At 45.0% G+C, this 26,285-nt stretch overlaps 3 protein-coding genes across 5 annotated transcripts; 1 reads left to right on the top strand and 2 right to left on the bottom strand.

The window, feature by feature from the left end:
• Positions 1-338: 338 nt before the first annotated feature.
• On the top strand, positions 339-9,417 carry LOC147127168 (uncharacterized). The gene is made up of 6 exons (XM_086020881.1): positions 339-396; positions 1,314-1,467; positions 1,890-2,050; positions 2,132-2,338; positions 2,425-2,606; positions 3,024-9,417. Exons 1-6 carry the CDS (start codon positions 339-341, stop codon positions 8,559-8,561), a joined length of 6,300 nt encoding a protein of 2,099 aa, XP_085877007.1. The 3' UTR covers positions 8,562-9,417.
• A 555-nt stretch (positions 9,418-9,972) lies between these two features.
• Positions 9,973-18,574, bottom strand: pks1 (polyketide synthase 1). Of its 2 annotated transcripts, XM_086020877.1 has the most exons (7): positions 18,443-18,574; positions 17,502-17,655; positions 17,028-17,188; positions 16,326-16,529; positions 15,997-16,178; positions 13,438-15,738; positions 9,973-13,341 (listed from the first exon to the last, which is right to left on the bottom strand). In XM_086020877.1, the coding sequence occupies exons 1-7, from the start codon at positions 18,513-18,515 to the stop codon at positions 10,309-10,311; spliced, it is 6,108 nt and encodes a 2,035-aa protein (XP_085877003.1). In that variant the 5' UTR covers positions 18,516-18,574; the 3' UTR covers positions 9,973-10,308. The 2 variants fall into 2 exon arrangements, with proteins under 2 accessions (XP_085877003.1, XP_085877002.1); XM_086020876.1 differs by having other exon boundaries at positions 9,973-15,738.
• A 131-nt stretch (positions 18,575-18,705) lies between these two features.
• Positions 18,706-25,558, bottom strand: LOC147127170 (ATP-dependent zinc metalloprotease YME1L1-like). Of its 2 annotated transcripts, none has more exons than XM_086020879.1 (18): positions 25,353-25,558; positions 24,459-24,578; positions 24,194-24,362; positions 23,991-24,086; positions 23,779-23,888; positions 23,266-23,416; positions 23,104-23,187; positions 22,614-22,787; positions 22,386-22,538; positions 22,080-22,212; positions 21,923-21,985; positions 21,730-21,842; positions 21,107-21,262; positions 20,877-21,028; positions 19,884-20,010; positions 19,724-19,797; positions 19,554-19,640; positions 18,706-19,290 (listed from the first exon to the last, which is right to left on the bottom strand). In XM_086020879.1, the coding sequence occupies exons 1-18, from the start codon at positions 25,383-25,385 to the stop codon at positions 19,150-19,152; spliced, it is 2,136 nt and encodes a 711-aa protein (XP_085877005.1). In that variant the 5' UTR covers positions 25,386-25,558; the 3' UTR covers positions 18,706-19,149. The 2 variants fall into 2 exon arrangements, with proteins under 2 accessions (XP_085877005.1, XP_085877004.1); XM_086020878.1 differs by having other exon boundaries at positions 23,080-23,187.
• Between the last annotated feature and the right edge of the window lie 727 nt (positions 25,559-26,285).

A 26,285-nucleotide genomic window follows, 5' to 3' on the forward strand; every position in this document is an offset into this window, starting at 1 on the left:
CAGCTGTGATCTTTGATAAGCTTCAATGACAGCAGCTCATTGTTGGAAAACATATTGATTTACTCATTAAACCGCCTCTAATCAGTTGTGAGGCTTCATAAAGGCGTGCTCCTTGGTCACCATGGCCACGTCTATACAATCCATCATTAATGTTTGATAAGGGGCGGCCTATAAAGAGGCTGGGGCACTTCTGCCGAGGTTTACTTTGGATGTGTGAGGATGGCCGACGGGGACTAGTCGCACGCACGCACGCACGCACGCACGCACGCACGCGTTGTGGACGCCACGAGGAGGAAGTACTTGATTTTGTTTGTGCTCGTCAGTTGTCCTCGGCGAGGATGGAGCGGGCTGAAGACGGCATCGCCGTGGTGGGCATCGGCTGCAACTTCCCAGGCGGTAACGCATTTTGCAACCTGCTATCTTTTCCACCTTTAAAAAGAATATTACCTATGTATGCTATATTGATAAAACATACGGGTCGGGGGAAAGAAAAATGAAAACACTGGATTGTTTTTTCTTTCTAAATGTTGACTATTTTTCATTTTCTGCAAATAAATGATCTGAATGATAATATTTATATTTGTAATTTGGGAGTTTGAAATGTTCATTTAACCGGAAATCAGAAAAACGGATTTTTGCAGCGGTCTCCTCATTTTTAACACAACGTAGGTGTAAAGTTGTTTAATATGAAATTCAAACGGAAACAAAGTATGCCTTAAGTATACTTTATATTGTAATTTAAATTTCATATGAATGTAATGTAGAACAAAGTTGTTTGTTGTAATTAAAGTAAAGTTTAATAAGGTATACGTTGTATACAAATAAAGATACGGTTTTTCAAATAAAAACGATTACACTTATGTATATTTTCTTAAAAAATGAATATGAATGTAATTAAAATAAACTCATGCCATAATTAAAGAATTGTGATGTTTGTCTTAACATTACAATTGATCAATTTGATTAAATTTTATACATTATATATTATACAATAAATTAAAATGACTTAAAACAAACATAATTTAATCATTTCATTCAATTCATACATTTTAACTACTGCATTTAAAAAAAAAAAATGACAACAAAAAATGTAATTTCATTGAATATATTTTTTCCCGATGTCACAAGAATACATTTCCCTTTACTGCCATGAGCTCATTAAAAAGTGGTATTATTGTAATTATTTTGAAATTCCTTACAATGACTAATTTACAATGAGTACTAACGAGACTATTCATATCATGATAAAAACTAGAAATCAAAACACAATTTTTTGTTGTCATTCTAACATAGGAAATGTATTTTGCATGCAGGAGAGGGTCTGGAAAATTTCTGGAAGGTTCTGGTGAGTGGCCGGAATTGTTCGGTGTCGATTCCCAAGGAGCGGTTCGACTTATCCGCCTGGTATGACCCCGATGACAACAAGGCGGGCAAGTCTCGCACAGCCAACGCCGCCCTCATTGACGGGTACAACATCTCAATGCTCGTCTACTCTATGGCACTGTTGACCAACCTTTATAGCACCAAGGCACTAAAAATTTCAAAAGGTGGATGCACAGTACGGTTCAGTGAACCAGAGATTTGCTTCTTAATGTATTACACGTGTTTGAAGATGATTGCTGAAAACGCGCACGGACTGAGAACTATGTCGGACTCGATTGCGGAGATTGCATTTTTTTTCTGATATTTTTGGCCGTGGTTAAAATGGTGCACAGCGACGTACCTGGGCGGGAGTCCCCCCCCACTTTGTAGGAACTTAAGATGCATCATTTTTTGAGGTGATACTTGGTGTACAAAGTTTGAGAACCACTGCTCTATAGTAATGACTTGGTGGCTCGTGCAACTATTGATTGAATTTGGACCATTACCGCCCCCAATAATGTTTGCAGTTTCAACCAGTTTGACCACAAGTTCTTTGGCATCAGCGGCAGTGAGGTAGAACAAATGGACCCTCAGCAAAAGCAGCTAGTTCAGTGCGTCTACAGAGCTCTGGAAAATGCCGGCATTCCCATGGAAAAGGCCAGCGGGACCAGAACCGGAGTGTATTTTGGTAAAAAAAACAGTTTTCCTCATTTACCACATCTCGCGACTATGAGAGATGAATGTTTTTGTTTTTTTCTTCTCCTGGCAGGCCTCATGAATCGAGACTACGAAACCAATGCGGCACACGTCCATCCCAGCGTCATCAACCACTGGACCGGGGCAGGGTTGGCCATGAGTATTGCCGCCAACAGAGTGTCATACGTCTTCAACTTCACCGGGCCGTCGTTGGCCATCGACTGCGCCTGCTCATCCTCCCTGGTGGCGCTCCATCTGGCATGCCAGGCCATCAAACAAGGTGCTCCAATGCGTTCCCATTCTGACGAAAGCGATCTTGTGAAAAAAAGGTTCCAAAAGGTCCTTGTTTGTGTGCCGTCTCGTCAGGGGACTGCGACATGGCGGTGTGTGGCGGCGTCAACTGCATCATTGAGCCCAGAGTCTTTGTGGCCCTCAGCAAGGCCAAGATGATTTCTCCGGACGGGACCAGCAAGCCTTTCTCAAACAAGGCCGACGGTTACGGCAGAGGCGAAGGATGCGGTGTGGTTCTCCTCAAACCATTGGCCAAGGTGACGCTGTTTTCCATTGGTGGGGAAATACAGTCACATGATTTGACTCGAGTTAGGCTTAAGTCGCCAATTTAAGAACTGGGGACTCCTTTAGCTAAAACTTGTAGAACACTCAAATTTACTTGTCCTTTGTATTCATGAAATTCAACTTGACGGACTAACGATTTGAAATGTTTGAAAATTTGCATTCGTAACGCAAGAACAGATACAGAATGCAAAGTGACTATTGTCAAATATATGTTGTGACTGATTTTATGACTTAAGACTTGGAATTTAGTGGGGACTCGACAATTTGCTTTTGCCATTGTAACTTGGAACTTGCCATTTCCATATTGCCACATTCCCCACCATAAAGAAATATGATCGTCCTGGCACTTGCAACTTCAGTTTCATTGTATCCTTGCTGTGCCTTGACAGGCCTTACAAGACCAGGATCACATCTGGGGAATCATCAGCAAAACTGCTGTCAACCAAGACGGACACTCTGTGTCGCCAATCACCAAACCTTCCATGACTCAGCAGGAGGAGCTTCTGCGGATGATCTACTCTGAGCGTGACCTCGCCAACGTCCAGTACATCGAGGCTCACGGCACCGGGACGCCAGTCGGAGACCCAACGGAGGCGGCGAGCCTCTCCAACGTCATCGCCAAAATCAGAGCTTCGGGTGCAGAGACTCTGCGGATTGGCTCGGTCAAGAGCAATATCGGACACACGGAATCTGCCGCTGGAGTGGCCGGACTTATCAAGGTGCTCCTCATGATGAAGCACGGGACCATTGTTCCTTCTGTTTTCTTCTCTGAGGAGACGGCAAGCGTAGACTTCAAGGCTCTGAACATGCAAGTTCCTATACAGGTGGAAAGGTGGGAAGCAGGAGGTGGGCGGGTTGCAGGAATCAACAATTTTGGTTTCGGGGGTACAAACGCTCACGCCATTGTCACCCAGCACAAGCGGTCTCATAGAATGAAGAAGAACGATAGCAGGAAGAGGAAATATTTTGTCATGTCGGCAAATTCACCAAAGTCTCTCACTCTCATGCTAGAGGACACCATTAAACGTCTGGAGAACCACATTGATCTTGATCATCTTCTGTACACAGCGGCATGCCGGAGGAGCCACCTCAAACACAAATACAGACGGGCCTCCGTGGTTTCATCCATAAGTGACCTCAAAGAGAAACTCCAGGCCGCTGTGAACAAAAATGCAACGAGCCCGTCACTGCAAGATCCAAAGTTAGTGTTTGTCTTCTGCGGTAATGGTCTCGCTTACCACGGCATGGGCATGCAGCTGCTGCGATACGAGCCAGTCTTCAGAGACAAAATTGAGCAGATTTCCCAAGTCTACCAGCAGCTGAGCAGGCTCAACATCCTGGACACGCTTGAGAGCGAGAGCGAGCGTAGTGACTACAACGCTCCGGACGTGGTCCAGCCTCTCCTCTTTGCTCTGCAAGTGGGTATAGCCACCTTGCTTGGGCACTGGGGTATTAAAGCCGACGCCATGTTGGGACACTCTGTCGGCGAGGTGGCGGCGGCTCACTGCTCGGGTCTCCTGTCCCTGGAGGATGCCCTTAAAGTCATCTACTTCCGCAGCGTTCTCCAGGGTGAGGTGGCAGGGGGGAAGATGCTGGTCATCAGCAACATGGCCGTAACAGAGGTCGCTGCTCTTCTCCCTCAATACTCCGGGAGAATTTGTCTTGCTGCTTTTAACAGCCCACAGTCATGCACCCTCTCAGGGGATGCAGACGCAATCCAGAGCCTTCAGGCAAAGCTGAGCAGCACAGCTAACAGTGAGAACCTCTTCATCCGCGTTCTCGAGGTCCCTGCTGCTTACCACAGCCACATGATGGATCCAATTCTGCCAAAAATCAGGGAGGCGATTGGCTCCTTGGCGGGGAACAAGCTTAGCGTGCCGTTATTCTCAACCGTGACTGGTGAGGAGGCACGGGGGGGGGATTTTTGCTCAGGTGACTATTGGGCCAGAAATGTGCGAGAGCCCGTCGCTTTCGAGCAGGCAGTCAGATCAGCCAGTCAGGGAAAGAACAGCACAGTCTTTGTGGAAATAGGTCCAAGACGAGCTCTCCAGAGGAACATCATGGAAACTCTAGGAAATGACACAGTTGTCATAGCCTCGCTGCAGCCAGACAAAGACCACGAGACACTCTTGTTTGTCGTTTCAAAGCTCTTCGAGCTCGGTGTAAACATAGACTGGAACACCTTTTATGCAGGCTATGAGGCACCACCACTGCCTTTCCCGAGATACCAGTTTGATTCTTCAGACAGGGACGTCATCATCAAAGGGGCTCAGAAAAACACAGGTAGTAATCACCCTGTGCTCTGCGCCAGAGGCAATGAGAACAACACTTTCAACTGCGATTTGATGTCTGACTCCACCTTCTACCTGAAAGAGCACAGACACAATAAGGTGGCCATCATCCCCGGGGCCTTCTATGCCGAGTTGGGTTTAGCCGCATTCATGGCCTGCGCCAAACCAAAGGTCCCTCTCAACGCACTGAGGCTGAGTGTCAATTTTCACAGCCCATTTGTCATAAGCCCAAATCCCCCAGAGATGAAGGTGCAGCTGGAGCAAAAAGAGAATGAAGCTAGTTTCACAGTGTTCTCCTCATCAGCCACATATGCATCAGGCACGGTTGTCTTAAAGAAAGAGCGACCAGTCGAAGAGCAGCGCATTGACCTGAGCAGCATCTACAAAAGGTGCACATCTGTAGTGACTTATCAGGAATTTTACGGTTACCTCGCCCAAGGAGGCTTTCAGTATGGAGAGGTCTTCACAAACAAGGCGAATGTACACTATGGGGAAGATCTGAAAGAGGCTTTTGCCCTGATCACAATTCCACAAGCACTACAGTCTCAGCTGCACGACTACTATGTTCATCCAGTGGTGCTGGACTTCCTCATGCAGCTTCTCCCAGTCACAGTAGAGCACATTTTTGCTGGTAGACCAGGATTTCCTGCCAAGATTGGAAGTTTGACCGTGTTAGAACCCTTACAAGATGAGATGACTGTCTACTTGAGGGCAACTGATGTTGGTACAGATCATTTTGAGGTCTGTGGATGCTTTGCTGATCGACATGGTCGGACCTTGGTCGAGGTTAAGCATGTGTTGATCAAGTACCTTGGCAGTCGCTCTCATGTGGTTGAGGAATACTTCTACCATAATGACTTTAGTGTCATCCCCGAGGGGATCACTAATGATCCACCCCCTAAGGCCTTAGTCTTCTCTGACGACATGGGGATCGCAAAAGCCCTTCAGCCCCACTTGAACTCGCGTTCTCACTACATTTCATGCACACATGCAAAAGATATCTTGAGTCATGGATTTCCATATCTCTTGGCAAACCTCAACATACCAGACATTCCGCAGAACTTTGATGAGGTCTTGTTCTTATGGGGCAAAGAAAACCTAAACTCGTTCATGCCTGATGATGTCCTGCAGAATCTGTCAAGTTGCTGTGAAATATTCCGCCAGGTAGTCCTCGAGCTCAAGCGAATCCACTTCCCAAACTCCATCCGAGCAGTAACCTACTGTTCATCTGAGCTCACAGTTGACCATGTCAATCCAGGCTTTGCCATTGTAGGCATGACAAGGTCCCTTGCTGCAGAAATAGCCGAGCTGTCATTCCAGTTGGTTGACATTAGCTCCATCCGTGCGAAGGACATTGCGGCTCTGTCCGAGGTCCTACGAGCTTATCCTTGCAGCAAGTACCCAGAACTGGTGGTCAGAGATGGGGCAATTTTAAAACCTTCTATTGCACGCACCCCACCTGAACTTACTGACATTTCTGAAGGCACATTTGCATCCAACACATCTGATCCTTGCATCCTTCAAACTGCTTGCGCTTTTAAAATGAGTCGCTTGAGTGCCGTTCATGTCCATGCTGACGTACAGCAAATGAATGATACGTCAGTCGAAATTCAGCCTACTAAGTTATGTGTCCATTCATCAGAGTACTTCCCTGTCAGTGCCTCACATCTGAACTTTGGCCAGACGCTGTACTGGAACAAATACTCCTCACAGAACCACAAGCTACTCATGCTTGACTTCAGTGGGATCATTACCAAGGTTGGAAAGGATGTCAGGAAATTAAAAGTGGGTGATTCTGTGGCTTCCTGTTACCCTGTGGTAGCAGGTAGCAGGATCAGCATTCCACAGGATGTGTGTTACAAAACCAAACAACTCCCCTTCCTTCAAACAACACCTTGTGTCTCCTTCTTTGTGCTGGCGAGAGAAATCCTATGTCGGGTCTTTCCAAAGGCCAAGCATCATCTCGGCATTATATCTCCTATTCCCGATTCCGTTCTGGTAAAGGTTTTGACAATTGCCTCTCAAAAGTCTGGTTGGGACGTGATCGTTGGAACACACGGCTCCTTTAAAGATGCCAATCAAATTGATGCATTCATAGTCCTGCCTCCATACACCAAAAGCTTGATTGCAGAAGTATGCAACCTTCCTGGTGTCAAGAATGTTGTCCTTGTTCGAGGATCTCAGACACAGCATTTGCTTGCCCAGGATGACCTACAGGGCATAAAGGAAAGTGTCCACGTGCAAAGAATAGACATTCCGGCTATTTTGCAAAAAGGATCACTGGGTGCTCGAAGGCTACGTGTTTATCAGTGGCTTCGGTCCTTCAACCTGAACAAGAAGTTTTCCCTCGAAAGCTTCACTTTTCAGTGTCTCACACCTGAGAAGATACAAAGCCCTTCCTCGGAAAAGCCAGAATCCTACTTCCATGCAAAAAAACTGGCTGTTGTGGAACTGCAAAAGGGTCAGACCACCACAACATCAATCATTCCCCTTCTGTGCTCAAAGAAGCAGCTTTTCCGAAAGAGATCAGTGTACATCGTAGCGGGTGGTCTGACCGGACTGGGCTTTGAAACAGTTAAATTCATCTCACAAAAAGGTGGCGAGGTTGTCATCACCCTCTCCAGGAGCAAGCCCTCAGCGGAAGTGCAGCAGGAGATCCAAAACATAGAGAAGCAGTGTGGGAACAGCGTTGTTAGCATGCAGTGTGACATTGCTGCATCCGAGCAAGTGCACAAGGTTGTTCGCGATATCCAGCTTAAGTTCAAAGGTTATCCAATCAGAGGTGTGTTTCACAGTGCGGTCGTCTTACATGACGCGCTGATCGAGGCCCTTGACAGATCCATCTATGAGGAAGTCCTCAAGCCAAAAGTCAACGGTGTGCTTAATTTGCACAGCGCAACACTGAGCTGTCAGTTAGATTACTTTGTTTGTTACTCCTCCATATCGGCCTTTCTGGGAAATGCATCACAAACAAACTACGCAGCAGCGAACACATTCCTGGACTTATTCTGTCAGCACAGGCGTAAGCTCGGCCTGCCGGCGCAGTCAATTAACTGGGGAGCTCTGAACCTGGGACTCCTCTTGAACAAAGAGGTGTTCCATCGCTTCCTGGAGGCCAAGGGGATGATGGTGCTGATGGTGGCTGAGATCCATAAAAGTCTGGAGCAATGCTTGCTGCTCAACCGACCACAACAGGCTGTTTGCCGCTTCCACTTTCGGAACATTCGCTTTAACATCCTCTCGCAAAACATTGCCCTGACCATGCGGTTGTCAGCGCTGGTAGAGCAAGCCCTCCAAAAGTCCAGAGAAGTGAATCCTCAAAGCAAAAACATGGAGGAGGTGCCGGCCAAAGATTACGTCATCTCGCTGCTTAGCAAAACCGTTGGCGTGGACATGAGCGAACTGAAAGATGACACGCTGCTTTCGTCTCTCGGAACAGACTCCATGCAGGCCATGACACTGCAAAACCTCATCTACCAGGACCGAGGCGTCAATGTGCCACTGGTCAAACTTTTGGATCCCAATGCCACGCTTGCCACTGTGGTGGCCATCCTGAACGAGGGGCGTGAGTGTGGACCTAATGACCCAAACGCTTTTTCAACTGATAATGCCAGCATTCTTTTGACCAAATTTTAAGATAGACCACTCCAGATAGATACAGTTGTACCTTAACTTCCAAGTATAATTTGATCCGTGACCATGCTCATCACTCACATAATCTCAAATCAACTTTCTCCATCGAAATAAATGAAAATGGCATGAATACATTTTAGACCAGCGATTACTATTTTTAGGATCCATGGTTAGAAAAAATACATTTGGCAAGAAAACTACACAAAAATGAACAACGCAAGCCCAAAACACAACATACCTGTATTTTCATTGCAACGTATCCATGTGAACTGATGAAGTATGCTTCAGCCATCTGGTGGAGTGTCTGAAGGTCATAGAGAAGTCCACTTTTTTGCTTTCAACACAATGTTTAAAAAAAAAAAAAAAAAAAAAAAGCACTTTTAAGCCACGGCACTTATAAGTCAACATAGCACTGCGTCATAGAAGAACTGAATTAGTCATTTACGAGAGCCGACATCTCAGTTTGTTGGAATTGTCTTCGGTATCAAGTGTCTTCTGACTGGCGTAGGGTTTTGGAAACATTTTATTTAGAAGCTCTTGGAGAAGACATTTGAAAACAAAGTTGTTTATGATTGTTTTGTGTTGACATGATTATGTCACTGTCGCAAGGTTATGTGAAGATAATACAGATGTCCTTGTATTTGTTTTTTAAAGAGCTGTTCATTAATCCCGTGTTCCGAAGGTGATCTTTATTATCGCTTTATGAGGATTATTAAACCAAGTGTATGTAATGGAGTAAAATATACTCAATTAAATTATGGTGGGAATGACGCAAGAGCACACAGTGTGGCACATGCTACCCGCCTGACTTTTTTGGTCTTTCAAGTGGCGCTTTGTCAACTGAAACCTTTTCCATGTTGAATTGATTAGCAAATGCTCAGTTGCTGTACTGACCAACATCTGGGACTGAGCGTGAATTCCACCATCATTCCTGTCAAACTGTGTTGTGAGTAATTTGCATTTCTAGTCAATTTTGCTGTATATGTATTTTGTTTCTTATGTTGTTATTTTTCATCCAGTTGACTGTAGAATTGCCGCAGCTTTACGGTTCAGAGTGGTCGCCATTCATGGTTTGTAAAGCGGCTTTTAACCTTGGACTAAACCCCATTTCATAAGTGCATTCATCGAACACTTCGTGATTGGAAAGATCAGATTTTTTTTAACTATATTTTTTTCTCAAATTGAAAAAAACAGGTGTAATATATATATATATATATATATATATATATGTAAATTGTTCTATAATAAATATAACTCAATGAATATTTAATGCCAGTCTGCGTGCTTTTTGTTTTTGCCTTACATAGACAAGTTCAGGAATGTAAGACTCCTCTTTGGGCTTTTCCCCCCCACACCAAAAACAATACAATTGCAGTCCTCAATAAATGATTTAAGCGAGAGTCGTGTTTGTACAAAAACATTCAAGCACTTTTTATTACTATTAAAGAACAGGAGGGAAATAAACTTCTGATTGTCGTCGTGGATGTTATCGTCATCAGTGACTCATCACAGTACAATAAATGCATTGCACTGATAAGATGTAGTTACAATCAGATTAAAGAACTGTTGATTCAGTCTTCATTGCTTTATGCTAAACATTTATAAATACCAATCCAAATTTAGAGTAAATGTTTAAAACAACAGGATTGACAAAAGTGCTGGCCTGAGCACAAAAACAGCTAAAAGAACAAATATGTAGCGGTTACACTTTATTCGAAACCTTATGAAACAAATGCTTATTCCTCATGAATCACATTACATTATTATTTATCACAAAACTTTCCAAAGTTGCCACTGTTGTGTTTGGGTCCAGTATCCTGACCAAAGGTATATTTACACTTGTCTCTTGAAATATCTTATTCTGAAGTGTCACGGCCAACATCGAGTCGACGCCCAGCGCACCCAGTGTAGCGTTGTCATCCAACTCATCCTCATCAAGGTTTCTAACGTCACCGATGATCCTTCTCACGCTTTCATGTGGGGAGGACAGTTGCCAAACTGCTGGCTCAATGCTCCCGTTGTCCTTTAGCTCTACCTCCACCAAGGATGATAGTCGCTCCCTGAGGGAAGCGTTTTTAAAGTTGAACTTGCATACGAGTTGCTGAGGTCTGTTGGTGAGAAGGACCTTGGCGAGAGCTTCGTGAATCTCCTCCACGTCCATGACCATCATCCCTTTGCTCTCCAGGTGCTTTTGGACATGTTTTTTGTTGAACAGGAGGCCAAGGTTCAGAGGACCCCAGTTGACGGACTGTCCGGCCAGACCAAGGTTCCTTCGGTAGAGGCAAAAAGTGTCAAGGAAAGAATTGGCTGCTGCATAGTTGGACTGTGACTCGTTGCCAAGAAGTGACGAGACGGAGGAGTAGCACACAAAGAAGTCAAGCTCCTTGTGAAGCGTGGCATTGTGAAGATTCAGGGCGCCACTCACTTTGGGCTGCAAAACCTTCTGCAGGAGGGACGCATTGAGAATTTCTATGGGCGCATCGTGGAGCACTGCAGCGCTGTGAAAAACTCCTTTGATGGGACAACAACTCAATCTCATTTCAGTCTTTGAGATGGCGTCCACCACTTGTTGCAACACTGAAACATCACACTGGAAGTTCATGATGGTGATGTTGTAGCTCTTCTGGATGAGATCCAGTTCAGAACGCATTTTTTGAGTTGGCATACGTCTGGACAAGGTCACAATACAACCGCCGCCGTTACAGGCAATGAACTTAACGGTCTCGAAACCCAAACCGGTGAGGCCTCCAGTTACGATATAAGAACAGTGTTTTTTGAAGAGTTGTCTCGGTTTGCTCAGCAGCACAATGTCCGACAACTGGCAGTTAGGCGTTCTCTGATGCAAAACCACTTGGCGCACTGTCTTGGAGGCAAAGTATGACTGGTTAGCCTGAGCTTTTGTTGTGCCTGAGATCTGAAAAGTATCCCTTTTAATAGGCAGAGATGCTCGATCAAAGCCAAGCGTCGTGAGCCACTTAAAGATGGACCCTGCTTCCGCTTTGAGGTAAACCTTTTGAAGAACACGGGTCACATGCACAACGTGCAGGTGTAGGAAGTCACTCTTTAATGGAAACCTGTTTGTCCATGGGGGTGACTGGTGCGTTCCGCACACAAACACAGCGTGTCGCTCATGGCCGTCATCTTCACTTAAGTCTTGCCAAGAGTTGTCATACGGGGGCAGGAAAACAAAGGCTCGGATTGGGGCAGGACTTGGATCTTGCTTTGAAAAATGGGGCAAACAGGACACATTCCAGCCCGACCTGTTTGCTGTTAACGCTAGAACTTTCATAAATACAGAAGCCAAGTCTGGAGTGATGATGGCCAATTTGTTCTGTTGTTGTGGTTTGACAGTGGGAAGAGTGCGCTGCAGAAGCTCCCACGCCAGGATGAAGAAGGACACGCTTGGACATTCTTCCAAGAACGGAAGTTTCTTGGTGTCGTAACACACAGAATCCGGAATGACGACCCTGGTCGCTGTTGCAGATGGGTAACTTGTCGTGATGTGGTCGCCCACTCTTAGGCTGCGAACGTCTTTGCCAACAGCCGTCACAATGCCACTAAAGTCGAGCGCCAGCAGTGTGTGGTGGTGTGAGGTGCAATTGTTCCAATAAAATGTCTTTCCAAAATGCAGGTGTGAAAGTGTCACAGGGAAGTAATCTGATGAATGGACACATATATTTGTTAACTCCACCTCGACTGATCTATTCGGAATTTTGCGGTCATTTGTGTCATTGGGGCTAGCAGTCAAGCCTTCCACTCTGTAAGGATGACTGCTCTGTAGGACAAAATCTCTTACTGATTGTATGTCACCCTTGAATGATACTCTGTCCACTATATGCGTACATGTTATCCTTGGTGTTGACACCTGTCCTTGACCAACAATGACTTCGGATTGTTTGCAAGACGTAATGACACCAACTAAAGATTCAATGTCCGTTCTGGTTAGAGACATCAGGTCAATGAGCTGAAAAGAGATACCCGGCACCTCTGCTGCACAAGCTCTCATCATGCCGGACAGCACAAAACCAGAACTCACGCAATCCACAATCATCTCTGTGGATCTGTAGGTTATAACACGTACAGTGCAAGAATGATGGCTCCCCTTCAAAGTTACAACAACCTGTCGGAATGACTCACAGCAGGCTACCAAGCGATCCAGCGTTCTACTAGTTGATAAGTGATTGAGATCGTCTGCGGCCCAAATGAAGAGAACGTCTCTCAAGTTGTTGCCAAGAACGTCTCGGATTTGGCCTGGTGTCCAGTGGTTTCTGTTCTCCACGAAGGACGACTCCGGGTCCAAGTATGGCCCAAGTGCTTCAGCAATGCCGAGTTTGTCTGCAAAAACCAACGCCCTTATCTTCATGTCACAATGTATCTTGTTTGTGATGGGAATGAATTCATTGTGGTAAAACACTGGCTGCGAAGCAGGTAAACCACCATCCAAAAATGTGATCTGTACCTCCTGAAGTTCCACCAGTACTTTTCCATCTTTGGTAGCAAAGCAACCACATAATTTCAGGAAGTCTGGCTTCTCTTCAGTTGCCCGCATGTAAATAAACATCTCCTCTTGTGGTGGTCCTGAAATGACAATGCTGCCAATAGCCGAGGGGAATCCCTGCTTGACTGAGAGACGCCTCATGGCTACGACAGCAGTCATTTGCAAGAAATAGTCCAACAGCACAGGATGGATGAAGTAGTCGTGAAGGTGCTTCAAGAGTTCTTTTGGGACCTGGACTGCTGTCACAGCCTCTTTAAATTCATCACCAAAATGCACATTGTCCAGCTGTTTGAAAACAGAGCCATAATCAAATCCCGATCTAGAAAGAATGGAGTAAAATTCTATGGTCGTTATAATCAAACTGCACCGTTTAAAGAGTACCTCGGGGCAAATACTTGGTTCCTCAAAGACAGCCGGTCCATCCGTGCACCTGAAGGTACCTGAGGCGTGAGTGGCAGCAGGGGAGCTTATTGTAAAGACACCATTCGTTTCTTCAATCCTCACTTTCAATTGGTGATTTTTAGTGATAAGCAGATTGTGGAATGTCACACTGAGCTGGATAAAGGAGATGGGCCTCTTGGGCTTCAAATAGGCCACCACAGAGGAAAAAGCCAGTTCCACGTAGAAGGCTCCGGGCACGATGGCAATGCCATTGTGTTTGTGCTCCCAGAGATATGACACAGTCTCCGCCGTGAGATTGCATAGGTACTCTTTGTTGTTCTTCCTTATTTGGGATATCAGTGGATGTGGTGAAGAGGACGACAAGTTGTATCCTTGTCTGAAATCTTCAGAGTACATCTCTTTCTTTGCGTTGTCAAAATGATAGACTGGGAACGCTGTGGGTGGTGTTTTATAACCTTGGTAAAGCTCCTGCCAGTGTATGTTGACGCCCAGTTCAAAGAGTTTCCCCACTGTAGACAAGATGGTTTCATATTCTTTCTGTGGTTGAGAAGAGGAGAGAACAATCATGTCCTTTCCTAAGGTTTTGTGGATGTGTCTTTGAAGAACCCTGCGTGGTCCAATCTCCACAAAGACCATGTTTCTCCTTGACTGCTTATCCCTTACGACAGCGCGAAGTGTTGGCTCAAACAGAACAGGTTCCCTGATGTTCTTTGCCCAATAGCTACCAGTTTCAAAGTCACCACACGCATACTTTTCTCCTGTCACGGTAGAAAATAGCTTACATTCCATGTTGTTGACTGCCAAACAACTTAAATTAGTCTGAATGTCTTCAAGGATAGGATCCATTAGATGACTGTGGTAAGCTGCCGGAACATCTAAGATATGAAGAAAGATATTCTCCTCCATATACATCGTGTTGAGTTTGTCACGGAGGACATCTACAGCGTCTCCATCTCCTGACAAAGTGCAAAATTCCGGGCTGTTCAAGGCAGCAACGCAAACGCTCTCTGAGAAGTCCTGAAGGACTCTCAGCACCTTTTCTACAAGTATGTTGCCCACCACAAGCATCTTTCCTTCGGTGGCCCTACTTTGAAGCACACTGCGGTGGTACACCACTCTGACAGCATCTTCAAGACACAAGAGACCAGAGCAGTGAGCGGCAGCGACCTCACCTAAGGAGTGTCCCAGCACCGTGTCGGGTTTGATGCCCCAGTGCTTCAAGAGAGCTGCTATGGCCACTTGAAGAGCAAAAAGCAGAGGCTGGACAACATCTGGCTGGCTCAGGTCATCCGTCTCACACTCTCCAGAAAGCCACTGACTGATTCTGATGTGCTGGCTCCTCTTCTGAAAGAGGACCTCCACCTCTTGCACCTTGTCTTTGAAAAAAGGAATGGTGCTAAAGAGCTGCCTGCACATGCCTCTGAAGGCAACACCGTTTCCACTGAACACAAACACCACCTCAGTGTTGGACTTTGTCGATGCAACTTTTGCTTTCAGTGAAGAAGCCAGCTGATGCTGTAAATCGGACAGGGATGACGTGACGATGGCCCTGCGGTATTTGTGCTTTGTGTGGCTCCGTCCACAGGCTGAGGTGTAGGATAACGCCAGCGCGTCAGCCGCTTGGTCGTCGAGAAGCCATCTGTGGATGTCGGTGAGGGATCGGATCAAGGATTTCTCAGAGGCTGCAGATGTTACAAAGAGCCTGGGACCATCTTTTGGGATCTGCGCGAGATCTGTAGTCTGCTTATGCTCGCTTACAATGACGTGCGCATTTGTGCCTCCAAACCCAAAGCTGTTAACCCCAGCCACCCTTTTCCACGATCCACTGGTCCCCCACCTTTCTTTTTTTGTTGGAATACTAATTCTCATGACTTCAACATCGATGCTTGAACAGTCTTTGGAGTAGAAAACAGACGGAACGATGGTCTGGTGCTTCATCATGAGGAGCACCTTGATGAGTCCAGCCACCCCGGCCGCAGATTCTGCGTGTCCGATATTTCCCTTCACAGAGCCGACCCGCAGAGTGTCTGTACTGCCGTATGTGGATTTGGAGACCACATTTGAGATGCTTGTTGCTTCTGTCAGATCTCCAATGATGGTTCCAGTTCCATGAGCCTCGATGTACTGGACATCAGCGAGGTCACACTTGGAGTAAATTTGTTGCAGCAGCTCCTCTTGTTGACGCAAGGATGGCTTGGTGATCGGTGACACCGAATGTCCATCTTGGTTGACGGCGGTTTTGGTGATGATACCCCAGATTTTGTTGCAGTCTTGTAACGCCTGTGAATTACACAATGCTAAATACTCTTGGATTTTCTGTCATCTAGTTTACGGTCATCCGTAAGAGACGAGTGGAGATAACTGGACTCTCCTTGGTTGTTGTCATCGTATTTTGCTCAGGTTTTTTGAAATGTGAGCAAGTTTATTCTGAGCTATTTTTTCAATTTTTTTTTAGAATGCCTAAAAGTGAAGCACAGACTGACAAAAAGTCCTGACAGGAGCACACTGGCCACAATAAGGATTGTTTTCAAAACTCACATTTTTGAGCGGCTTGAGAAGAACGACGCCACAGCCCTCGCCTCTGCCGTAGCCATCTGCTCGGCTGGAGAAGGGCTTGCTGGTACCTTCGGGTGAAATCATCCTGGCCTTGCTGAGGGCGACAAACACTCGGGGCTCCAAAATGCAGTTGACCCCTCCGCACAGTGCCATCTCGCAGTCCCCTGGTCAGAGAGGTGGAAAAAGGACTTAATCGCTCCAAAATAATCGCTCAAAATCACACACGCGAGTAAAAAGTATAATAAGGAACAGATGCCCGAAAAATCTACTTAAGTATCGTACCAGAGTATTTATACATATACATAATATACCTTGTCTTATCGCCTGACAAGCTACATGCAGAGCCACCAGCGAGGAGGAACATGCGCTGTCCAGGGAAAATGACGGCCCGGTGAGATTGAAGACAAAGGAGATCCTGTTGGCTGCCAGGCTCATGGCCGTCCCCGTGGCGTTGTAGTGATTTATGGAGGCGGGGCTGTTAATTCGCAACGTCTCGTAGTCTCGGTTCATTAGACCTGCAACACCGTCAGGTCTGTTTGTTAAATTGCACTCTCATATTTTTTGTACTTAATCCATTTTTGAAAAATATTATTCTGTGTGTTTATGTGTGGAAAAAATGCTGCTGTTATGACTTACTGTTCCCTCACGGGATTAATCAAGTATCTACTGTAGGGTATTTCCCAAAACTGAGTTTTTAATATTAGTCTCTTGCCTGACTAAATGAAACTTTCAGTGATCTGTATGTGAATGTGAGAGCAATAAAACCAAATTCAACAGACCTGCTGCACAATCACACTCGAGTCACATGATAAAGGGGAATGAATAAGGTTCATTGGGTCCAATTTGGTCCTTTTCACTAAGGGTTGTACTCACTTTTGTTGAAAGAGGTGTGGATATTAATAGCTGTGTGTAGGGGTTATTTTGAATTGAAAGTAAAGTTGCAAAAGCAGTACACTATTTTCATAGCAGCAAAGTGTCATCTATCCATCTGAGTGTCATATGAGTAAGGTCACCGATATAAACTCCAGTTTTGCTTCCACTGATGCCCTCCATGGGGATGCCGGCGTCCTCCAAGGCCCTAAAGGTGCACCGAAGGAGCAGTTTGTGCTGAGGGTCCATGACGTCCGCCTCTGCCTCAGCAATACCAAAAAAATGGTGGTCAAACTCGTTAAACCTGAAATGGACACCGACAGTCATCATTTTACATCAAGCACTGCATTGCGCTAAATCTGGTGCACAATCAATATGCAATGTCAGATTCACAAATAAACGCCTTATAAAAACGTCCAACTATAGAAATTTGGGATAAAAATAAAAGATTAATTTATTAATCAAGGACTAAGAGGGATAGAGTATATAAAGTCATGTGTAAGGCTTATAGGTTATTTGTACATTTGGTCAAAGTGGACGAAGATGATAGATCTTTTTGTAACGGTTGAAAAAAAAATCGTATTTTTACAAATAAGAATCTGAATTCTTCCACTTACTCGTCTAGAAGAGCAGCTTTGGTGGTTTGCGTCTTTCCAGGTTTGCTGCCGTCAGAATCGTACCAGGAATCCCTGTCAAACCTCTCAGATGGAATATCCACAACACAGTTTTCCCCCTCTGACAGAACCCTCCAAAAATTATCCAAGCCTTCACCTAAAAACCACGGCAATGACAGATAAAGCATGAACATAAACTTCAACCCTCAGTACGGATTTATTGGATTTTTGACTACCTGTTCATCTACCCAATTTTTATATTTTTGGAAGAAAAATTTCTCCCAGTACGATTACCGCATAAAGTTTAAACCAACGTCAATTTTTGTTATTAGAATAAGATTTCCAATGTTTTTTTAACAGTACTAGCCAGCAAAGGGGCTTCCGATTCTTATACTAAAATGTAATTCTTCTCCACGGTCTGCAGAGGGTAGTACCTCCACTTAGGAAAATCTAAATTGTCATTCATTGGCTCCATTTGGATTCCAGGAAGCCTCTTTTAGAATATAACACGAAATTGCTGCCTTTTCTAAAATCATTTATCAACGGAGTAATCTGGTGTAAAACATAATAAATAAAAATCTGTTTAGCCTAGACTGAAACTCATTTCAACCAAATTTTAACTTAAATCAATAAAAAATACAAAAGTTGACCTTAATGCAAGTGAGGATCAATCATCTCGATTAAAGTAATTTGAATTTGATGCGTTTTCGTGCATTTATGCTATTAGGCTAATGAAAAGTAATATTCTTGGTTTCAGGTGGACTAAAGTGGCCACTATTCAGCCAAAAGGTCAAATTTGATGTAAACAGTATTAATAGATATATTTTTGGAGCTGAATTTGTAAATTACACAATGATACAAAAAAAGTCCACCTTTGGGAAGTTTCACTGCATTTGCACTAACCAGCCAAAAAGGAGGAAAAAAAAAAAAAAACATCAGTGTACCTCCAGGGAAATTGCATCCAATCCCGATGACGGCGACATCATCTTCTGCATCCATTATGTTCTTTTTTTCCATGTGGAGCTGCAGTCCTCATGTCAGACGAAGCGCTCTTTTTCCACTTATAAACACTCAAGAGGTGGGGCAACCAAAGAGAACTCAACAATGTCCCCATGTGTGACAGTGGAACTAATTGCAGGTTCAATAATAACAGTCAATTACCTGCAGTGGATGATACCTTCAATTCAAAATGAACGACCATCGCCAGTTGGAATAAGAGTGACCTTTATTTGACCAATTCACGTGATCACCAAACCGGGTGGGGGAAATGGAGGGCACTTCAATAAATAAAAGTAGCTCTTATAAGGTATGATGCTGCAAAAGCACCCATCTATACAAAATGGTGCCTTCAAGGAGAGGGACCCGAAGCTTCTGGGGTGAATAAACAGAAGCGCCGCTTATCAGGACGTGTGTGTTTTGTTGTTCATTGTCGTTGAAATGAGGTTGCTTGGTCGTCCAATCCAACCCAAACATTTCATGGAATTCAATCTAAAAAGGGACTACGGTAACTAGAAAAGGCAGCCGGGAGTTGTGAATAAATCCCAGCGCCCTGGGTCGGGACAGTATGTACAGTGGCGCCTCGCTGTAGTGCGCAGGACACGATGACATGACGACTGCACAGTACAGGGAAGTGGGAGGTATGTCGGTGGTCTTAGTGGTCCAGCGGTATCCCCTCCAGAACCATTTGGATCTCTTTGGCGTCCAAAGTCTCATACCTGAGGAGGGCGTCGGCGAGCTTCTCGTGCTCCTTTTTGTACGTCTTCAGGAGGCTCTTGGCCCGCTCGTACGAGTCCTGCAAATAGAATCGGACTACAGTTTTGAAGGTGCGTCAGACAAATAGGATTCATAATGCAGAAAGCAAACGAATCGTCTCTGCTTTGTGAAGTAATGTAAAAAAAATTTTTTTTTAAATGATGTTAGCCACGCTAGTTAGCCATGTTGAATCATGTCAAAGCTTTGTATATATCCTGCACTATTTAGAGAGATACTTGTGTGAAATTTCAAGCATGTAAAAGTTGCTTTTTTTTTTTTTTTTTTTTACTCAAAGCCGCACACCTTCAACAGCATCCTGACTTCCTGTTCGATGGCGGCTTGCGTCTCGGGACTTTGTTTGGTCACGTCGCCGTAGGTCATGACTCCGAGCTGTGGGGAAACAAATGGGCACACGTGTGACATCATAGTCCACTTGACAGTCTGCTTATCAAAATGCACACTGACAAATTGACCTTGTCACTCATGCCGAACCTGGTCACCATCAGATTAGCAATTTTGGTCGCCCCGTCAAAGTCGCTGGATGCACCTGAAATGGAGGATTCAAATTGAGATGTCATTGGAGCAGGCAGGCAGGCAGGAGGGCGTACACGCCGAGTGTGCAGGTAGGCCCACCTGTGGTGATGTCGTCGTCTCCGAAGATGAGCTCCTCCGCCACTCGCCCGCCCATGCTGACGTCCATCTGGGCCAGCAACTGCGCTCTGGTCTCGCTCCAGCGGTCATTTTCTGGGAGCAGGGACACCTGGAGGAAAGGACAAGATGTGAATAGGCGAATACGAGAGGACATGAAGACAAGTTGAGAGGGCGAGAAAATGTAAGGGCAATGAGGAAAATAAGGGCAAAAAAGAAAGGATGAGGACATGTGGCCGACGTTCTTCTTCACCAATAACCCATTTTTTAATTAAGTACAGTGGAACCTCAATTTTTCTGATGAACGCCTTCCAGAAAGTCAGACTAAAACAAAAATATTAAATCCGAAGCGATCTTTCCCATAGGACATAATGCAAACCCAATTAATCAGTTCCAGAGACCAGCAAATATTACCGGTAACCAAAAAAAAAAAAAAAAAAATGTTCTAGGAAATAACTCTAGATGAACATACACAACACTTTTAAATATAAATGATTAATGAAGTAGATAAATGAACAATTAACATTATCATTTTACCTTTATCGAAGGAGGAGAGACGGAGTGATTTTTGTACTCTGAGTTCTTTCCTAAATCATGTTTTTTTGCAAGCTTTTATAAACAACTCAAGTCAATAGCAAACCTGGTTGCCATCCTGTCTAAAGTCATTCAAAACCGCACAAATATAGTAACACTTTCTTTGGCATGTTCAGCGGGCATAAATTATTGTGCTTGTTTATTGGTCAGAGGAAGTGTGAGTTATAGTGCATGCTTTTATTTTGAAAGTCTGACTTTGGATGGGATATTATGCCGATGTTGCCCTAACACGTCCAGACGCCTCGCTGTCTGTTGAACCCTCGAAACATGAATTCCGAAATGCTTCCGATGAACGCACATCAATTACTGGAAAAATTGAAGATTGGACAATCACTGAAAATGAAATCATAGGAAAACTTGGGCATATACAAAATTTCGACTGACGTGTCCGAGCGTGGGTCCCCGTGGCATGATGGTGGCCTTATTGATGGGCATGGCGTCCTTGGTGTAGTAAGCCACGATGGCGTGTCCTGATTCGTGATAGGCCGTGATGGTCTTGTTCTTCTTGTCAATCTCCACGCTCCTCCTCTCGGGGCCTACAATGAACAGTGGGGTGCGCTGTTAAGACCCCCCATTTCCTCCCTCCCGACCGCTCCACTTCCTCACTCGCTCACCCATGAGGATCTTGTCCTTGGCGAACTCCAGGTCCTTCATTGTGACCATCTCTTTCTCGTCCACCGCCGCCTTCAAGGCTGCCTGGTTGACCAGGTTTTCCAGCTCGGCCCCCGAGAAGCCTACCGTGCCCCGGGCGATAATTTCAGGCTCCACCGCTGCAACACAACAAAAGAGACTTGTTACTTAAAAAAAAAAAAAAAAAAAAAAAAGAGGACAGAAGCTACTCATTCACATGCAAAGACAACCACTTCAGGAGGACAAAGAGTGTGGAGGTCTTTTGTAAATACATCAAGAAGGACATTTGAGAGGTCGCCATTCACAAAGGTCGGCGTCCACAATAAACTCATCCAAGTATGTCTTTAAGGATCTTTTCCCCCAAAAAATATTATGTAATAATCAACTCATAATATTCAACTAATAAAAAAAAAAAAATTGGTTAAATTTACAACAAATCAACAACCCAATCAATACAGGGCAGCATGCACATTGGTCTAATGGTTATGAGTCACAGTCGAAAGATTCTGGGTTCGAATCTCGCCTCACAGGTTCTCTCGCTGCATGCGTGGAAAAGACATGGCTTGCTGTCCACTGAGCATGCAGTCCATTACGAGTGACAACCTACCAGAGTCCACTTTGATCTTGGCCAAGTACCAGTTGAGGATCTCAGTCCGTCCCTTCACGTCGGGTCGGGGGACCGTCACCTGCATGTCGAATCTGCCCGGCCGCACAAGAGCGCTGGGGTCGGGCGGAAGAAGATTAACCATCAACAAGAGGACGGATGTTTGGAAACAAAAATTCTAAAACTGCAAACGTACTTGTCCAGAGCTTCGGCAAAGTTGGTAGCACCAATGACGATGACGCCTTCATTTGGCTTAAACCTGGAAAAAAAAAAAAAAAAGATACAAATATGATCAAATGTCTCCTTCAAAATAAAACCTCCTCCGGGTGATGACCACAGAAGGACAGACTGACCCGTCCATTTCGGCCAGCAGCTGGTTGATGGTTTGTCTAGAGTATGGATGCATGGGAGACTCGATCCTCTTCCCACCGACGCTATCCAGCTCGTCGATGAAGATGACGCAAGGTGCGTTGGCTTTGGCCTCCTCTGTAAATACAAACAAAGCGTAGAGACCATTCCGTAACATTTGGAAACCACAGGTGCCAGGATACGTCGGGATACGTCTGGACACCATGTCAAAAATTTGTGTTTGGGATTACATGTGACTGTCATGGCGGGGTGGATTCAAATCGAGATCAACCGCGTTCCCGGAAACTCACTGAACAGGTTCCTGATGCGGCTTGCGCCAACCCCGACAAACATCTCATCAAATTCGGACCCCGAGGCATAGTAGAAAGGCACGTCCGCCTCACCGGCGACCGCCCGGGCTAGCAGCGTTTTTCCGGTGCCCGGCGGCCCGACCAGGAGGATCCCTGCAGGGAGATTTTCAAGGACAGCGAAATCAAAGCGAAAGGAAAACACGGGATAACAAAAGAAAGCTGGGATACCTTTGGGCAACTTCCCACCCAGAACGGTGAACTTGTGGGGGTTCCTGAGGAATTCCACGACATCCTGCAGCTCGTTCTTGGCCTCCTCCACGCCCTTGACGTGCTCGAATGTCACGTTCTTCATCTGGATGGGGTCGATGGCTGAGTCCAGGCCAGATGTGGTTCGGAACCTCACTACCAGAACGCAAACCTGCTCAGTGTTTTGTAGAATTCACATAGAATGTAACTACTAGGGCTGGGCGATTATGGAAAAAAATTATAACGACGATTATTTCGATTGATACTACAATCATGATTAATAAGCACGATTATTAATTGATTTAGAAACAAAGTAAAATAATAACATTAAAATGATAGCAATAAAAAAATAAATAAAAATGATTACATTTCGATTAACTGCCCAACCCTACTGTATGTGTTGGTGTGGCTGTCAGATAATTTTTTGAGAGGAGTAAAAGGGACAAACCAGCGTCAGAAAAGGAGCCTTTACCCGAGAGAAAGGGCGCTCTGGACAGCCCATAAATGCCGAGCAGGAGTAGCACCAGCAGGACCAGCCTGGTTCTCCTCAATGAATCTGCACGGTTGAAAGAAACTAAACTAAACAAACATGGAAGCAAGAGGAGGTGCTGGCCGAAGGGAGTCAGCCGCCTGCCTTGCGTCTTCTGCGTGAAGGCCTGTGATCGCATGAAGCCGTCGGAGAAGCCCAACTTGAAGGCCTCCTCCTGGCTCTGCGGGAGGTTCCTGCTTTTCGTCAGTTGGTCCAATGACTGAGTCGCTGCCCCCTTTTCCCTCATCATAAAACCCTACAAGGAAACAAAAGAGATATCAATCATGAAAAAAAACAACAACTTTGACTCACCTACTCAATACAAAATATATCTCTAAAAAGTGGCATAGAGCAATGCACATTTGAGCCATCCATGGAAATTCAAAGTATCCCTTAAATTATATTCACCAATTTCTCTGGCAGTCAATATTTAGGTTCTTCTCTCCATTAATTTCCCCATTGAAAGATTGAAAGTCTATCACAGACCCGGTGCACAGAGCCCAGAAAACGTAGAAAAAACTATATATGTGTATGTGAAAGTCATTTTTGAGAGAATCACAGAAAGGCCTCACACCACACGTGTTGTATAAAATGCGAGAGATGATGCAGGAGCCCGACCTTCATGAAAGCTGGCGTGTACGGATCCAACTCAGTTGGAACATCATCACCAGACGCCGTCCGTCTGCTCTTTGTTCTGAGAGTCTTGAAACCTCGACTCTGGAGCCCCACTGAACGAAGCCACAAGCACAACACAACAAATGACGTTTGGAAAAAAAAATGTAAATAAAATCTTTGTCTCTGTAACGAACTGGTGGCGATGTGTTACTCACAGGGTAAAAACTGCAGCTCGGCGCAAACTTCTTGCAGAGGTCTGTGGTTTTGCCTGTGGAATATCGGCGAACCGAAAAGTCTTCTTTGTGTGAACCCTGTGATGAACCAAAATATTTGTCTCATATTTTATTTATTCTTTCTTTTGTTATGTGGACAAACGGGGAGCCAGAGAGGGTCACTTCATCAACACTGAGCAACTAACCGTGCTTGTTGTGAAAGAAGCTGTGTGCGGAAACGTGAGTTGTCCTCCACACCGAAGGGACGGTCGGCGGCTCCTCCGAGCCCAGCGTGGGCAGCAACCGGTCCAGTAGCTCGTACAGGTGACTGTCTCCAATGTCTGACACACCCAGATCCCGAAGACTTGTGCTGGGCTACAACAAGAGGAGGAAGAAAAATATTTATCCTAATAAAGCAAATATTGTGATCACATTACTGTGGCCGAGGCGCACCCAAAATTCCAAACTCGCCTCTTTTGCATGTGCGGTGTGTTCTGGGCTGAAGTCTTTGTGCAGAGTCTGCACTGATGCCGTGGCTGTGTTCTTCAGTGAGTGGAGGACGCCGATGAGCTGGTTGAGGGGCACAATCATCTGGTGGGGGTGGGGGGGGAAATGAGATGATACATAACATTGTCAACATGCATGGAACTACATTATATGTCATGCTGAGCACTCTTCAATGTGACAGCATACTCTCGCCCAAGACGGAAGGTTGTTTATGGTCAAATGTTTTCATCTGTTCCCTCGGTCTTCCGCCAAGCAGGAAATCTATAAAAACTCGGCCCGTTGTTAAATTGTCTTCCTTTGCGATCGTGGGTGGCATTGCTGCACCCCCTAACACAGCAACGGTTCACCATGTTTATATATTTCGGCCGTCTAAATCAAGCGAGAAACACAGCGAGTTTGTTTTACGTGTAACAACAGTAGTCACGTCGCCTTCAGTGCGCTCCTAACGTGGCGGCTAGCCCGGTAGCGACGTCGGCGATGACGCGATGTGCACGAGCCGTGTTGTGAAACTTTAGGTTGACGGCGGTCATTTTACTTTACATTGTCTACCGTTCGTTTCTCCGATTGGGTATACTTTATCGGCGCAAAAATCAAGCGCTACTCCTCAATTTGCATTAATCCACAGCGCGGTGACGTCACCATGGTCCCACCGTGACACAACGCACACGCTAATGCTAATATTAGCCAAACAGCGGCAAGAACAACAACAGACCTGACAAACACACACCACTGTAGTTATTAAACCAGCAAATTGATCGTCTCTAGGCTACCACAATGACATTCACACGCCAGAAGAAGACTATTGATCGATATGAATAACTAGCTACTCGCAAGGGCAAAAAGTAGCATTTCGCCTACCTGCTGTGGCTGAAACGACGAAAGGGAAAACATTTTGGCTGACTAAAACACAAATGTGAAACGTAAATGGACGAGGAGAAACCCTCCTTGTGCCGTTAGGGTAACGTGTAATCCTGAGTCAGTGTACGATTGTTTTTCTTGTTACACAACAACTTTCGGCTGCTTATAGCTTGAGAAAGAGCAAGCGCAACTTGCGGCAGCCCAGACGTCACTTCCGCTTATGCCGCGACCGCTGCCTTTTTTTTTTTTAAATATAACTTTATTTTGAAATACAAATTATACAAAAACAACAGCCAGGGAGAGACAAACTAAGTAACCAAGAAAACTACACTGCATAAACATTATAAAGAGCACATACATCTGTCCTTTTACATTTGTGGATTGTTCAATAGTTTTAATATACTCTTTGACTTCATTTACAAACATATAAAAATGTGTTCCTTCTTTTATCTTGTTGTTAATCAAATATTTAGCAGGTAGATTCCATATTTTTTCCAATTGAGATTATTGACAAGATTATTCCAATATCATGTATACATACATGATGTCGCAACTCCATTCGACCTGCTGCCTCTCCTTTTCTCATTCCACGGCATCTAACATTTTTATGAACGGCTTCTTTTTGTTGGTATCGTGTTTAGTTGTGCTCCATACCCACGATTAAAATCTATACTGCAGAGGCATACAACAAATTACATGCTGCAGTCAATTTATAGAATATTTTCCCCTCATCGTGGTGGACTTTGTACGTATGCTGTTAGTCTGGATTGTTTTCTTGGTTTGGTCATGTGATGTTTGCAAGCTTTGTTTTTTGTTCAATTCGGTTTTAGTCAGACTTTCCGAGGAAGAACGTGTGATCTCATGGTGAATTCAAATTGGACGATTGGACTCATTAGAGGAGGGCTGGGGAACCTTCTACCTTTCAGGGTTCAT

This window comes from Filicampus tigris, chromosome 21, assembly GCF_054856515.1.
Source record: "Filicampus tigris isolate MCC_2025a chromosome 21, RoL_Ftig_1.0, whole genome shotgun sequence".
Classification (NCBI taxonomy): Eukaryota; Metazoa; Chordata; class Actinopteri; order Syngnathiformes; family Syngnathidae; genus Filicampus; species Filicampus tigris.

Bases quoted from the DNA above. Each gene is read 5' to 3' on its own strand.
- LOC147127168 (XM_086020881.1), top strand. From the start codon at position 339: ATGGAGCGGGCTGAAGACGGCATCGCCGTGGTGGGCATCGGCTGCAAC. The intron at 1,468-1,889 runs GTACAACATCTC...TAATGTTTGCAG, and splicing joins AACGCCGCCCTCATTGACGG to TTTCAACCAGTTTGACCACA. The intron at 2,607-3,023 runs GTGACGCTGTTT...GTGCCTTGACAG, and splicing joins TCCTCAAACCATTGGCCAAG to GCCTTACAAGACCAGGATCA.
- pks1 (XM_086020876.1), bottom strand. From the start codon at position 18,515: ATGGAAAAAAAGAACATAATGGATGCAGAAGATGATGTCGCCGTCATC. The intron at 16,530-17,027 runs GTGACCTTACTC...ACGGTGTTGCAG, and splicing joins CAAAACTGGAGTTTATATCG to GTCTAATGAACCGAGACTAC. The intron at 15,739-15,996 runs GTGAGTTTTGAA...TGTAATTCACAG, and splicing joins TTCTCAAGCCGCTCAAAAAT to GCGTTACAAGACTGCAACAA.
- LOC147127170 (XM_086020878.1), bottom strand. From the start codon at position 25,385: ATGTTTTCCCTTTCGTCGTTTCAGCCACAGCAG. The intron at 23,889-23,990 runs GTGAGTAACACA...GGCTTCGTTCAG, and splicing joins CGAGCTGCAGTTTTTACCCT to TGGGGCTCCAGAGTCGAGGT. The intron at 19,641-19,723 runs GTCAATTTGTCA...GTTTCCCCACAG, and splicing joins GGTTCGGCATGAGTGACAAG to CTCGGAGTCATGACCTACGG.